Source organism: Mesitornis unicolor, unplaced genomic scaffold (assembly GCF_000695765.1).
Source record: "Mesitornis unicolor isolate BGI_N332 unplaced genomic scaffold, ASM69576v1 scaffold17565, whole genome shotgun sequence".
In the NCBI taxonomy this organism is placed as follows: Eukaryota; Metazoa; Chordata; class Aves; order Mesitornithiformes; family Mesitornithidae; genus Mesitornis; species Mesitornis unicolor.
In genome coordinates, this window is record NW_010186340.1 from 51,031 (window position 1) to 66,963 (window position 15,933).

General features: G+C 43.8%; 1 protein-coding gene across 1 annotated transcript; it reads right to left on the reverse strand.

The window, feature by feature from the left end:
• Positions 1-5,057: 5,057 nt before the first annotated feature.
• TUBA8 (tubulin, alpha 8) lies at positions 5,058-11,679 on the reverse strand. Its single transcript, XM_010185131.1, has 5 exons — positions 11,621-11,679; positions 8,049-8,271; positions 7,218-7,366; positions 6,184-6,864; positions 5,058-5,362 (listed from the first exon to the last, which is right to left on the reverse strand). The coding sequence occupies exons 1-5, from the start codon at positions 11,621-11,623 to the stop codon at positions 5,075-5,077; spliced, it is 1,344 nt and encodes a 447-aa protein (XP_010183433.1). The 5' UTR covers positions 11,624-11,679; the 3' UTR covers positions 5,058-5,074.
• Between the last annotated feature and the right edge of the window lie 4,254 nt (positions 11,680-15,933).

Here is a 15,933-nt window from a genome sequence, read left to right on the forward strand (position 1 = left end):
GTGGGCGTGGTGGGGGCGGTCTCGCCTTTTTTCTAGCCGGCAGCGTCAGAGGGCAGCAGCGCTCACTTCGCCGTTTAGTTTCCATTTCCCGCTCCACAGAGCCCAGGGACAGAAAGTGAAACTCCGCTCCACCCTGGCCCGCCGCCAGGGGCGGCCGCGCCGCCTCACGGCTTTCCGCAGGCTCGCCGCTGTGAATTGATGCCTCACGGCAGCGTGACTCGGCCGTTGGGGCTGGGAGAGAGGGACGGTCTAAGTGCCGTAGCCCCCTTTTGCTCAGGAGCTGCCCACTCGTGTTTGGGGCCACAGGACTGGGATGAACTACGCTGACAGCGGGCTGGGACAGCCGCCCACTGGGGGAAGACAGTGGCTGGCCCCCCCACTTCCTTGCCTTACTCCTGCACCTTAGCCTGGTTCAGTGTAGCTGCTTCTGAGTGGAGGCAAGAGTGAGCTTTAAAGGGAGAGGCAACAAATTGAACTCTGCGGGGGAAAAAAAGTCATCCTGTGTGGAGGCAGTACCTCAAGGGTGTTTGTTCTGCCTATGGTCGCTCATTACCAATCAGATATGTCTTCGGCCTGGCATTTGTTGGGTTTAGCCCCAAAAGCAACAGGAAAGCCAAACTCTTGTCAAGGCCTACAGTAGCCTGTGTAGAAGTGAGAATGAGCTCATTTAAAACAACCCCAAATAAGTAACCTGCTTAGAAACTTAACCCACGTAGCAAATTGAAAGGCTCGCAGTTTCCCATCTGATGGCAAGCCACGGTGTACAGCGGGATATACGAATGGCAACACAATGGTAAAAAAATATGTCAGCACCAACCCAAGCTCTGAGATTTCAGGCCTCAATGATACCTGTGTCTGGATGAGCAGAAGTGCTTGAGTGACCGCTTCTACCTTAGGTTTCCAGGCTTCCCGCTTCATCTTGTTCCTGGGCATCTGCAGGAGGAACGGAGGGGTGCAACACCCCATAAGAGAGCTTTGCTTATCAGAGGATGGCCACTGGCCCAGCTTTGCTCCACTTGAGGTGGTGGGAGAGTTTAAAGGGGAGTGATGCTGCCCTACACAACTCTGCTGACAGGGGAACTGGTGTGGGTGACCTAGTGAGCCCTACTACATGTGTGAAATAGATCAAGTCTCTGGGACCCCAGAAGGGCGAGTCCCTCTGTGGTCTAGCAGAGCACACCTGCCTACCCTTTATGGAGCAACTCCAGCTGAATCAGAGACCCCTCGTCCTTCCTTTGCAACTGCTACCAGTTGTTCCCCAAGGACAGATTCAAATCCTAAACCCTGGCTCTGTTGGAGGCAGTGCAGTTGCGTGCAGTCAGAGCTCTTCAGCCAAGGCAGCAGTGGCAGTGAAAAGCTTCCTGGATTGTCACATGGATGGGTGTGGGTAACTGTAGAGGCTTATGAGCAGAAGGGTACAAATGACTCAACATCTTTGCTGTGATGCTGGCAGAGCCTCTTGGCAATGGTTTTGAATTTAGTGAACTTGCCTTTCTATTGCTAGCCTGTGTGGCGTCTGCCTGATAGAAGGGAGGAGGAGATACAGAAGAACTGCTAAGCTGTAAGGTGCCTAGAGACAGTTAAACCACCTGAGCAAAGTTCAAACTGACACCAGAGATTAAACAACAACTAGGTCTGACAGGTCAGTGGAAGGTGGTGAAGCAGTGGGCAGCTTACCTGGCTTTCAGTAAAGACCCCTATAAGAGCCTGGATGCTCAAATAAGAGGAGCATATGTCCTATTTAAGAATATTATAAGCTTTGCATGTGGAAGTCAATTATGACACCCTACTTCTGAAACAGGTGACAGGCAGAAGTCTGAGTCCAGAAAGTGTGCTTAGGTGAAGGGATGGCTAAAACTGAAAGGTTCGGTGTTTGGGTCTCCAAATACACTGCCTGCTGAGTGTCATGGTGTAGTGTCACTTTGACAAAAGCTGCTAGCTCCTGGTAACTGCCACAGTGCTTCCAAAGTAATCTCCAAACCATTCCAAAGAGTGCATTGACTACTGTAAGAGCAGGGATCCTGATACCTAAGCATCCTTGCAAATAAAATAAACGATAGCATTGATGATCAGGATGAGATTTAAAAAGCTTTCGGGAAGTTAGGAACTCCACACCCAGTGTTTTAGAATGCATAAAGTACTCCACACCAGATCAATAACTTCCACTTCTTCATTGCATCCCTCTCAGTAGTTTTTCAAAGAACAGAGCAAGCAATTAATCTGCCAATTTTTATCTTTTTTTTTTTTTCTTTAACTTGTTCCTATTTCTTCTCTCTCACTGGAAGAACAGGGTCCATTCTCGGTGTGAACACATACATGTGTTTCATGTATGAAATATCCTGTTTCTGGTTTTAGTCCCAGTTCAGGACAGAACAGTGAAGGAAGCCAGGTAAGAGTGTAAGTCTCACTAGGTTGGATAATGCATATTCATGTTGCTTCAATTTAGGTACATAATCAAGTATATCCTGAATCGGCTGCTTTCCTAAACAGACATTTTTGGTACTCCATAACTTCATAGTTTAGTAATTTTCTGATCTGGTTAATTAAATGCATATAATGCATACAGAGTATACAAGTTCAATGTGATGTTGTACTGTGAAATGTAACTGCCAACAGAAATAGAAATCTCTACATGAAGAAGATCACCGAAAAGAAGCACCACAGAAAAGAGCCTGGCTTCATCTTTACACCCTCCCTTCAGGTATTTATATACACTGATGAGATCCTTATGAATCTTCTCTTCTCCAGACTGAACACACTCAGCTCTCTCAGCCTTTCCTCATGGGAGAGATGCTTCAGTCCCTTAACCATCTTTGTGGCCCTATTCAGTATGTCCATGGCTCTCTTGTACCCAGAACTGAACATAATAGTGCAGATGTGGCCTCACCAGTGCTGAGTGGAGTGGAAGGATCACTGCCTTCAACCTCCCTAAGCACAGCATATTTAGCCAGTCAAGGGAGATGATTGTTCTACTCTACCTGCACTACCTGCGGCCCCACCTTGAGCCTTGTGTGCAGTTTTGGACACCTCAATATAAGAAGGACATCAAACTATTAGAGTGTGTCCAGAGGAGAGAGACCAAGATGGTGAAAGGTCTCGAAGGCAAGACTTAGGAGGAGTGATCTTGCCTAATGCAGCCCAAGATACCATTTGCCTTCTTTGCAGCAGGAGCACATTGCTGGCCCATGTTCAACTTGGTGTCCACCAGGGCCCCGAGGTCCTTTTTTGCAAAGCTGCTTTCCAGCTGGGTGGTCCCCAGCATATATTGATGTATGGGGTTGTTCCTCCCCAGGTGCAGGACTTTGCATTTCCCCTTGCTGAACTTCATGAGGTTCCTGTCAGCCTGTTTCTCTAGTCTGTTGAGGTCCCTCTGGATGCCAGCACAACTCTCTGCTCACTCATCAGCCACTCCTCCCAGTTTTGTGTCAGCTGCAAACTTGCTGAGTATACACTCTGTCCCATCACCCAGGTCATTAATGAAGATGTTGAGTAGGACTGGATCCAATATTGACCCTGGGGTACACTGCTAGTTAATGGCCTCCAACTAGACTTTGTGCCACTGATTACCACCCTCTGGCCCAGCCATTCAGCCAGTTTTCAGTCCACCTGACCATCTGCTCATCCAGGTCCATAATTCAACAGCTTCTCTATGAGATCTTATGGGAAACAGTGTTAAAAGCCTTATTCGAGGCTAGGTAGACAATATCCACTGCTCTCCCCTTGTCTACCAGGTCAGTTGTTTAATCATAGAAGGTTATCAAGTTGGTCAAGCATGATTTCCTGTTGGCGAATCCCTTCTGAGTACTCCTGATGATTTTCTTCTCGTTCATGTGCCTGGAAACGGTTTCCAAGATTAGCTGCTCCATCACCTTCCCGGGGACCAAATGAAGCTGACCAGCCTGTAGTTCCCTGGGTTCTCCTTCTTACCCTTTTTTGAAGATAGGAGTGACATTTTCTTTCCTCCAGTCTTTGGGCACTTCTCCCAGTCACCATGATCAACCAAAGGCTATCAAGACTGGCTTTGCAATGACATCTGCCAGCTGCCTCAGCACTCATGGGTGCATCTAATCAGGGATCTAGACCTAGATAAAAAATTGCTGAGGGATTTCCTAGTCAAGAAAAATGGTCATTGCCTAGCAAGATGTGAATCCTATAAATCTGAGATCTTTGATCACTACTTTGAATCGTCTTTGAGCAAACATTCAAATGCCTGTATTGCAGACTCACTTGCACATGGTGCACTAAATAAAGATTGCTACAGATGGCACAGTGGTCTGCTGGATAAAGCAGAGGTTGCTTCTTGCAGAGGAAGAACCATTCGGGTAGAGTAAGGAATACTGAAATGTTTTCAGTAGGAGTGATGCAAAAAAAAAGGTTTTGCGTTTTGTTTTGCTTTCTTTTCTTTTTAAAAGGAGAAAATTTTATCGTTTAAACAGTTTGACAGAGAGACAGAAAGAAAATTCTTATGCCTGCTGCAGCTGTACCAAACCAAGCAGGGAATTTGTTTTCACAACACAGATGTTTATCCCTCAAATGTGGAAAATTGCACTGCTTTAATATTTCTGAGGAAAGTGCTTTATAAGAACTGGTGTTTGAAAGAAGAGTGAAATGTCCTTTTTAGGTCAGTCAGATGAAGGCCAATGAAAGGGTAATAGAGCAGAGGACCAGTTTTTCCATGGTCATTATTTTTTGACATGTCAACAAGCAAAAGGTGAAGCTATGTCAAATTAGAACTTTGAAAACCCTACTAATTCACTGTGCTCCATTATAAGCTTGCATATACTGAACTGTAGTGGTTTTATCGTGTATATTAGGGCTTGAAAAGGATACATTAAATGTGCAAGGAAGAAGACCAAGTCTTTTTGCATTGCTAGGAGTGGTGGGGCATTGCTAAAACTGATCATATCTTACAGGACAATTTCTCTGTGATTTATGGAATAGAAGATGTCTCTATATGACCCCCTCCTAAATTTCTGTATATTATGTACAAAAAAGGTGACCTGATGGTTGACACATACAATACAGTGATACAGAGACAATTTTGTGCTCGCTAGCAACAAAGTGTATTTTTAAATTACTCCCCATCAATTTCTTCTTCAAATGAGTCAGTTCCCACTTCTTCATAGTCTTTCTCTAGGGCAGCCAGGTCCTCTCGGGCCTCTGCGAATTCTCCCTCCTCCATGCCTTCACCCACATACCAGTGCACAAAAGCCCTCTTGGCATACATCAGATCAAACTTGTGGTCGAGCCGTGCCCAAGCCTCTGCAATGGCCGTGGTGTTGCTCAGCATGCAGACTGCTCGCTGAACCTGGGCCAGGTCTCCACCAGGAACTACTGTAGGGGGCTGATAGTTTATCCCAACCTGGAAACAGGAATATGAGAGAAGGTTGTAAAAAAGCAAGAGCAGAAAGCAAAGAGCTGAAAAAATGTGAGTAAAGTTACAGATGCTGGGGTAGAGTGGTGCCACTATCAAAAATACCCAATAGTGAATGCCATAAAAAATAATGTCATAAACAGCATGATACATGGTCATTTTAATGTCTGTATTATTCCTCTGTTTAATGTACACTGGCAACTTTGTAGCTTTCTTAACAGCTCCTGAACACTGAACATACAGTTTCACCAAGATACTCTGTAGAAGCTGATGCAGAAAGTTGGTTCCCAGTTAAAAGTTTTCATTCTCAAAGCAGCAAATAGCACTGGACAACAGCTGGGTAACAAATGTTTTTCCACTGCTAATGTCTGTATTGTTGAAATTGGGTTTCCCAACACCACTGTGTAGCCAGTGGGGAGAGGCTGTATAATAATTCTGAGTGAGGAGTTTAACAGACAGGTTCCCTAATATCAGCATTTCCTTTATTAATTGTATCTGTTTTGATATTTCCTTAGTTTTAGATGTTGCTTCAGAGGGAACACTCACTGATTTTGGTTCCAAAGTTCAGGTCTGAAATGAATACTTCTTTAAATTATAACTCATATACACTTCAGATTTCCACTGTCGTAAATATTTAGGAGTCTGTGTCAACGTTCAAAGAAGAAAGGACATATTTCATAAAATTTTATCTTTAGTATGTACCTTTTTCACACAAGTGGGAAACATAGAAGTTCTAAAACATTAATTTTTCTGCTAGACTGAACATGCCCTTTAAACATTAAAGAGAAGCACATGGCAGCCCTACTCACCTTGAAGCCTGTTGGACACCAGTCAACAAACTGGATAGTTCTCTTGGTCTTGATGGCGGCAATTGCTACATTGACATCTTTGGGAACTACGTCACCACGGTAGAGCATGCAGCAGGCCATGTACTTCCCATGTCTTGGGTCACACTTCACCATTTGGTTGTTGGGCTCAAAGCAGGAGTTGGTGATTTCAGCCACCGAGAGCTGCTCATGATGTGCTCTGTCAGAGGAGATGATGGGGGCGTAGGTCACTAAGGGGAAGTGGATGCGTGGGTAAGGCACCAGGTTTGTCTGGAACTCCGTCAGATCCACATTGAGGGCACCATCAAAGCGCAGCGAGGCAGTGATGGAGGAGACAATCTGGCTGATGAGGCGGTTGAGGTTGGTGTAAGTGGGACGCTCAATGTCCAGGTTTCGGCGGCAGATGTCGTAGATGGCCTCATTATCCACCATGAAGGCGCAGTCTGAGTGCTCCAGGGTGGTGTGTGTGGTAAGGATGGAATTGTAGGGCTCCACCACAGCGGTGGAGACCTGAGGGGCCGGGTAGATGGCAAACTCCAGTTTGGACTTCTTTCCATAATCCATGGAGAGGCGTTCCATCAGTAAGGAGGTAAAGCCAGAGCCGGTGCCCCCGCCAAAGCTGTGGAAGATCAGGAATCCTTGCAGCCCAGAACAGGCATCAGTCTAGAGAGCAAAAGAGAAAGTGAAAGAATAGGGACTGAAGAAGATTGAAAGGACTTCATCTACTACGTGAGCTTATTCTGAGCTGAAGGAGAGAGGAGCAATATATAACATAGATTTCATGTCATGTTTTCTTGAGAAAGGGCTGGTGATAATCCACTTTAAGTCTATCTGGAGGTGTACAGCTGGGAAGTGAACTACTGGGCTGCTCTCTCTTGGACCGGTAATGATGACTTTGTATGTCTCACAGTCTCTTTTCTGAACTATTGGTATCATTTGTAGTTAACAAAGTACTTGTTCTGCACTTATCTCTTCTGGAGAATCCAAACTGCTCTTGCAAAACTACTGGGACTTACCAGCTTACGGACACAATCAAGCACCGTATCAATGCTTTCTTTGCCAATGGTGTAGTGTCCACGGGCATAGTTGTTAGCTGCATCTTCCTTTCCAGTGATCAGCTGTTCTGGATGAAAAAGTTTCTGGAAGGGGCCAGCTCGCACTTCATCTGAACAAGGAAGAGAGATTGTGAGAAGCTGCATGGCTGTTCTCCAGTGCCAACAAGTCCTGGTTGCTGTTAGCATCGATGCAAAGCTTTCAGTCTCTGGAGGTCATGACTGCCAAAAAAACCCAGATGCTGATAGAGAAAGGAAAACTGTTTCCTAAGAGTTTTTAAATTGTTGCATTTTGTTGATTTGTGGTGTGACTTGTATCCAGACACAGAAGCTGTAGAACTTGTCAGTTGTACAGCCTGTACTGACAAGAGGACAAGTCACCATTTAAAAAGTATGCCCCAATTTTTAGGAATCCTTCTACTCCTGGAGGGAATCTATCAGGCTTTCACTTTAGATCTGAATTGGAGAAAAGCAGAATTTAAATGGGAAAAGTGTCATGATAAACAAAACCAAAAGTTAAATATTTTTGCAAAGAGAAGTCATACAACTCATGTGTACTACCTATTGAACTGCTGGGGATCCTGCTGTTGCTACATTTATAACAACTATGGAGATAACTGAGTCTTGACAGTCTCCAGCATTCTGTGTCACAAGAAATTTAATTTTATGCTATCTAGTGGTAGACCAAGATACAAAGGGTGTGCTGCTTTGCACCAGTGGAGGCTGGTGGCCCAGCATGGTGATATTAGCAAGAGTAAGCTCTTCTCTATTTTCCGTGTTCATCTCCATACTGACCTACTACAGTTGGTTCCAAGTCCACCATCACAGCTCGTGGCACATGCTTCCCAGTGGCTGTTTCATTGAAAAAAGTGGTAAAAGAGTCATCATGGTTGAGTTTGTCATGCAGATCCTTGAAGGTGCCATCCGGCTGAATGCCGTGCTCCAGGCAGAAGAGTTCCCAGCACGCATTTCCTATCTGGACTCCAGCCTGGCCAACATGGATAGAGATGCACTCACGCTGAGGGGAGAGAACAGAGATGGGGTCAGAAAAAGCACTGCATGTTAGTCCTCCTTATTCCTAATGGTTACTTTTTCCTAGTGTATTGCTTTTCCAAAAAATGGTGAATTGTCACTGTCAGCATTTCGTTTGCTTGTTCAACCCCATGACCACAATGCAACTGTACATACACGTACCAGATACTGGGACAGTTCTTTAGGAAATTGAGATCTATGTGCTGTAGTATATGGGTACATGAAAACAGGCTGGAAAAAAATAATTCCAGTTGCACAAAACCCACCTTTTCTGCTATGGATTGGCTCTGCTGAGGAGCACATCCCAGTTTAGTTTATTTTTATTCCTGGCTGGAACCTGACACAGCCGTGTGGTATCCTTCAACCTTATGTAACCCAGGACAGGTGATGTCGTTTGATCCTTTTACCCTCTGATAGCAGGCTAGAGTGGAAACTTGGAAGATCTGCTTTAAGCAATATTCACCTCAGGAAATTATTTCAGATTCTGTCAGTTGAAACAAATGCTCCCTCAAGCTCCTGAGCAGCTACGAATTTTATATTGTGGGTCCACTGAGTATTCAGGGAACATCATTGCAATATAGCGTGTTTATTTGCATGATTTTGAGCATAGTTCCTGTGGTAGCCAGGAACTTCAATGAAGAGAAAACAACACATGTAACACCAGGCTAAAATAGGCAGGTGCCAATTGCTCCAAAATCCTTTACACTTGGAGTACAGGAGTATGAAGGACCTGGTGCTGGATTTTTTAAGTTCAGAAATAGAATTATAAAGCAGATAATTCTGAGTTAGTCCAGACCATTACGACATCTGGTGTAGCGAAAGGCAGTATTGTAAGGAGAAAGTGGTTTCAGTCATGTGGAGTTTTTCAGCTTCAGTTTCTGCTTTGGAGCAATTGTAATTACAGTCTTAGCTTCATCTTTGTGATCTCGATGGCCCTGTCTGCACTAGGGAGTGAGAAAGAGTCAGTACTGAGCACTGCCTGTGTTGATAACTCGCATGCTCTCTGGCACAGTTTTGGCTTATGCCAGTTCATACTTTTCCAGACAACACTTGGGCACCATCCAGAATACAACTCATTGGCAAGAATGGTTCCTAGGGAGCAGCTCACTGATCCCTGCCTAGCTTCAGAGAGGGAAAGAGGATTCAGGTGCCTAAATATGAAGCAGGTCATACTACCTGGCTTAAGGGCCACATAATGGTCTTCACTCATTTTTATTTTGTAATACCTCATTTAGAGATATCCAATGACTTACTATCAGATTTAGCCAATTAACTTGTTGGGTATTTTTATAATTCTGTAACTGCTTACCCTGCAAAATCATCGTGTGACCTGTGAATGAAATGCATCTTCTCCAAAAACTAAATCATCAGGCAGAATATGTGGCCAGAAGCATCTCTGGAGCAGTGTTTTCTTCACAATTGACATATATTTACATTTTAGAAAACAACTAAAGATATTATTTTCAGAAGCAAGTGGAATTTTAAAAGTCACCCTTGCCCCAGTTAGTCATCCTCAGAAGTTCAAATTAATATGGAAAGCCAATTTAAATATTTCATTCAGTGACATATATAATTTCTATTCAGCATTCACTTGTAAGTGTATATGCAGTAGTGTGTGACGTGCTCTCAAGTGTACTTGCACAACCCTGTTTTTCTCAATTGAATTGTGCCAAGATATTTGAGTTACTTGAGCCACAGTGTGTTGCAGAGGAGTTGCAATCTGGAAGATTATTCAGGAGACACTGAAGGCACATTTGGGCTTAGAGAATTCAAGTAATGCTGATTTTGCACAGGACAAGCTCCTGCTTTCCTTTTAAATCCCAGTGTGAATCTGTAAGCCTGGCACCACCACCACCACCAACAACAACCCAACAGCTTTTTCCTTTTAAACACAGCAATGAGGACAGGTGACTTTTTAAAAGAGTATCTTTTAGAGCAGAAGTACAATTCCAGGTCAAGTAATACTTGGAACCTAAAGAACTGCTTTGCTCTGTTCCTTAGATCAGCAGAGGAATCGCTCTGTTTTTTTCACAGGTGGAACTAGTGAGTGTTGCCTTAGAAGGTAAAGCTTAGTACAGGACTACAGTTGAAGACTGCAGAACCTGTTCCTTTCCCTTTAGACTGATCTTTCAGCTGCACTGGTTTGACGCAGTATCTCAATCCTGCCTTTTGAGCCAGGCCTCCTGCCTTCAACTCCCATATTCTCCTACCCCAGCAGTAATTTGGGAATATTCTGACAAGGAAAGAAGACAGTAACAAAGAGGTTTCTAATTTTGCATAGTAAACAGCTTTAAAATAGATAGCAGACTTTTAGTAGGGAAGAGAGTGGGGCTTCTTCAGAATCACAGGCAGAGTAAACTGATCTCTACATGATATTTAAATTTGGAGCCTACGCCAAACTCATGTTTCACATCCCGTCACTAATGTACCAGGATCTGTCTTACAAATTGTGGACCTGACTTCTTATTTACCAAGAGACAGTAGAAAGGGTCAGGTCCTTTGGGAAACTAAACCTGGGACAGCTTTGACTCTGTTAAAAGAAACAAAACAGAATACAACCTGGCTGAAGTATTATTTACTGTACAAATGCAGATTTTAGTCTTTCAGCTATTCCCAAAACATGGTCATTGCCCTAGGTCTGCCTTAAGGCATGGAGAGCCTGTGGAAGTGTGTATCTTGCCTGCAGAATGAGCGCTCACTTTTTGGACCTGCAGCTGTACTGGCAGAAAATAACGTAGTTCTGTGCACCAAAATAAGACTCGGTGCTAGACATAAATAGGGGTACAAGGTGAAATAGATTTTTCACATTCGAAGAGGTTTTGGGAAGTTTCTACAAATTTATAGTAAACCCACAACTCTTAAAAATGAATGGCCTTTTTTACTTAGGTAAACGCATACATATATGAAAACATTCAGGCACTCCAGAAACACACATGTATACACCATATAGCTATGAACAGTACAGCCATTGAGGCTAAATTAATTTAAAACAGTCACAGAGTTAAGTAACTTTTTTGTTCTATTTCTAAAAAAATTACTATCTCATATGAAAATGAACCTGCATTGAGAAAATATAGCCACAACAGAAAGTACTAAAAAGCTAAGACTCCAGATCTAATTTATCTTATAATTTCACTAATTAAAGACGCTTGGAAGAAAACTTTGGTTCACCTTGCCTTACAGCTCCAGTGAGATTTTCTGACCCTCCTTTCCCATCCTCTTACGTGGTAATCAGTGTGTGAGATCAGGGCGTTGTGGCACAAACCCCTGATAATGGCAGATCCCCCTGCCTGCCCTCGCCCAGGGCCCCCCAGATCTCCCACATTTCCCCTTACCATGGTGTCTCCAGCAGCGTTTCCTTCCCTTTCGGATCAGTGGCAGCGGGTCTTTGCAGGAGCCCGGCTCTGGGCTGCAGGGTGGGAGGCAGCCTGGGCCCAGCACCCAGCACCTGCTGCTGCACCTCTGTGTCACAGCACAGTGGGGGACAGGTCACAGCCTCTGCCTGCTGCATCACTGCCTCCTGCCCTTCCCTCCACCCTGACTATGCAAATACATCCAGACAGGCAGGGCCCACATTTCAAATTTAGTCCCGCCTGATTTGGCGTGCTTATGAAATCTGAGTGTGGGCATGCAACACGCACTACACTATGCTTTCTAACACCTGAGTATTTTATATTTTTACATATATATACACACATATGTATATCTCACTTACAAGACACACACCATTGCAGTTCGCTGTTCTGCCGGAGTGTACATATGTAGATGAAAATCACTCCTAAATTCCAGTACAGAAGAATGAGGCGGCATAAGAAAGCAAGTGAATGGAAAAGAGAAGGATTGACAAAGCAAAAATAGAGAATTGGAAAGTAAATATAATTACCATGCTGAAGTACCAGTGCTCTTAAGTGCTGGCCTGACTTCCTTCTGTCCTTACTCCAGCTGCCTCTCTATTAATGTTACCATTTACTTATATTGCTTCTCTTTCTGTGTACGGTCATCTGGGCTGTCAGCAGTATGAGACAGCGTTCAGCACAGGCTCTAACTGGTCTGCCCAAACACAGAAAGAAATTTGATTCTTATTGCAAGAGATAGCTGGAGGCATCACACTAAATTAGGGCTGTTGCCTCCGCGGCTTCATGGTTTGCTTCATCTGCACTAGCTGAGCACTGGAAAGCAGCAGCTTCTCTCAGTGGAGAAATCCTCGTGCTTGCAACTCCTAAGCAACAAAGAGGAAGGCACACTTAATTGCTTGAACATGAGTATTATGTATCCTCTGCCTTTATAAACATACTGTTTATTATTATGTTTAATCAGTAGAACATTAAATACACAATTCCTATAATTTAGGTTAATCTACTATGGTATGATGATGTTAATAGATTGTTCTGCTGGCAACCAGCATCTAAGTAACTTCTCTAACTAATGCCTAACTTTTAACAGTGTGAAGTAGTTCAAACTGTTTTTTATCAACTCACATTTGCTTTGGTATAGTCTTCATTTTGCTGATCTTTTTACATAAACCTGCAAATCTTTGACTTTGTCCTGGAAAAGCTGAAAAGATTTCTGGAGCCACAAATATTTTACAGAGGAAGAATTCCCACTATGATTTCTGTGTTTAAGCCAAGTCCCACCCTTCTTCAGAAAAACATCAGATCATTGCTTTGAGACTAAGAAATAGGTTTTTCTGGTGTTCTTCTTTCAATGGAAATGCTGACGTTCCAGTCAAGCTCTGGCGCTTCAGGCAGTCTGAAATGTTAGTCCTCGTGGCTCCACCAGATGTGGAGCTCTGTGCAGAGAATCACCTCAGGAAAAAGTCTCACAGCAAATTCTTTGAGCAGTCCATCACTCAAATCCTCTTATGCACTCTTTGAGTCAACATGTCAGATATAGCAGCTCCAAAATCTAATAGGTCTGTGAATTACTGATTTATTTGCAACTTAGACCATTGCTGTCCACTGCCGCCCTCCTCTCTTCTGAAATAGGCATTGAGAGCACCTCTGGGGTCAGTGTTTATCATTCTTCTTTCCACCCCACTCAAATTCAACTGTCCCAGGGGACCCATAGACTCACCAGTGTTTGGGTTGCCACACTGAACAGTGTGTAACCAGTCAAAACCTTCCAGGAATCAGGGAGTGACGGGGTCTTGGACAGTGGGAGTGCAATGGCTGTGTCCCCTCTCTTTAGAATCAATTGAGCTTGAAGAGCCTGGGGATGACCCAGATTACTATTTTCCCTTTCTCACACATGCATAGCTAAGAAATAAGGCCTTTGCAGATTGGCTGTAGACCAAAGACAGTGCTTGACCTGCTCTGGCTTGAGATAGACCATGAACTCAAGTGCTGGAAATACGTGCTGGTCTGGGGTGAAGGCCAGACACAGCCGTAAAAGCCCCGAGGAAGACTTTGGCATACTGTTTGTCCTGAGGTTTCCTTATGTTGCTCTGTCCATTTGTGTTGTGGAGTGCTTAGGCAGAAAATCCTCGGCCTAGCTTTAGAGGGTAAACTCAAAGCACAGTGTGGGACTGTGCTCCCAGGTCCCACCCAGCGAGTTTTATTGACTCCAGACTCAGCCTCTAGACTCTACTTCATGGAGACATGAGGCAGATACGGGCTGGACCTGGATTCTTGGAAAGAAAGTAATCTTGCTCAATGCTGGCATTCAACCTGTGTGGGCAGATGGTGAACTTTTAGGGGCATCTCTGTGCTGCATGGAACAGGCTTGGACATGCCCTGCATGTGGAGGGTTGGTAGCTCAGTGGCCTGGTCAACACCTGCTCACCTCAGCTTTTACCTTGCAACACTGGTAGATGATGACAAAACTTAAATAGGGCTAATGATTGTGTAAAATCTCTGCCACAGAGTCCTGAGCCATGCAAGTAAATGAATTTGGCATGATTGCCAGAGGGGTTTGCTGGTACTGCCAGAGGGTTTGTGAACAGCCCATATTCCTTGGGGTGATGCACAGCCTGGATGTTACTGGGATGGTGTGGACGTTTTCGGAGGGCTTCTCCTGTGCAGATGGACTGGATGCTGTGCCATAGGTGTCCTCCAGAGCAACGCAAGAGAGGAGAGAAGCTGTGAGTTATCATCAGGATGAGTGTCAGGAGGAAGGAGCCAGGATCTTCTCAGTGATGTCCAATGATAGGACAAGGAGCAATGGGTACAAGCTGGGGCATAGGATGTTCCATGTGAACATAAGGAAAAACTTTTTTCACTGTGAGAGGGACAGAGCATTGGAACAGGCTGCCCAGAGAGGTTGTGGAGTCTCCTCCTCTGGAGACATTCAAAACCCACCTGGACATGTTCCTGTGTGACCTAGCCTAGGTGATCCTGCTCTGGCAGGGGCTTTGGACTGGGTGAACTTTCGAGGTCCCTTCAACTCCTAAGATTCTGTGATTCTGTGATCTCCAATTGTTTACAATACTATGAAAATCAGCCTCTTAGGGGGATTAAAAAAACAAACAAACAACAACTTAACATGGCCATACAAACCCTAAACCCATTTTCTCTGTTTAAAAATAGACACATCTCTGGAAATAGCATTTAATAATCTAGAGCTTAGAAGTACCGTCCACCAGATCTGAGGCCAAGAGAACCATTAAGTCCTGTGATCTACCAGTTCTGTTCTGACTAGAGATCAAAACAGTCAACTGGCAAATGAAGGACAGGTGATTTCTTTATCTGTAGCAGATACACACCACTTGCTACAGATTGGTTACCTAAGTGACTCACCAATAGTGGCAGAATGGTGGATTATTTTAGAACAGTAGTGTGCCATCTTACAAAACAGTGTACTCCTAAGAAGTTCTTTGGTGATCAGAGAAAGCCTTTTTAATTTGGTGTGTGAAAGTCTTTGCATTTCCCACATACTACAATACCTTCTTATGTTAGGTGAATGAAGCATAAATGCTTCCCTGTGTCTCCTGTAGATCTACATTCTGTCATTCTGTTGCCACCTACTGGAAGAACTGACAGCATCTCATTTCAGGTATTAAATCCCAAAGTCTAGTATTTCAGTACCTACATAAAACTGCTTATTGAGAGAATACTGGCTTTCAGGCATTATCACTGAAACAGAGAACAGTGCTATGTATTTTTAAAGTACTTTTAAAGAAAGACCAATTAAGTACATGTTGGGATACAGTTTCAAAAGCATGATCTCCGTTTTGGTCAGAGTTGTCATATACAAAATTTCTATATGTGAAAAATTATAGAATTAGATCTATACTTGCAGAAGTATCTCCCCTGATATAGCAAGTTCAGACTGTAGTTTCTAATATAAAGATCAGACATTCAATTTGCAGATAAAAGACCAACTACATCAGCAATGTTTCTTGATGTGCCTGCTTTTCTTTATGACCTTTTAGCAAACCTAATACAAACAGATTTACCAGAAAGGGGACAAAATTCCTCAGCAATCTGGGAAAAAACCTGATACAGTTCTGTGGCCCTGCTGGAGTTGTACACCATGAGTATATGTTTCAGTGAAAATAAGGATTTTTAGAAAAAATAAATGTATGCAAGATCAATAGTAAATCCAGCATTAAATTAGCAGTGGTATATATTGGTCTCCAGGGTGTCTCTCCATCATCAGTGTCAAGGAAAACCTTCCAGATAACCATGAGCTCATAAGCAAGCTGGACACA

Excerpts from the sequence above, each read along its gene's own strand:
- TUBA8 (XM_010185131.1), bottom strand. Across the intron at positions 6,865-7,217 it reads TTGATTGTGTCCGTAAGCTG|ACTGATGCCTGTTCTGGGCT; the intron begins GTAAGTCCCAGT and ends TTTGCTCTCTAG. Across the intron at positions 5,363-6,183 it reads GGTGTCCAACAGGCTTCAAG|GTTGGGATAAACTATCAGCC; the intron begins GTGAGTAGGGCT and ends TCCTGTTTCCAG.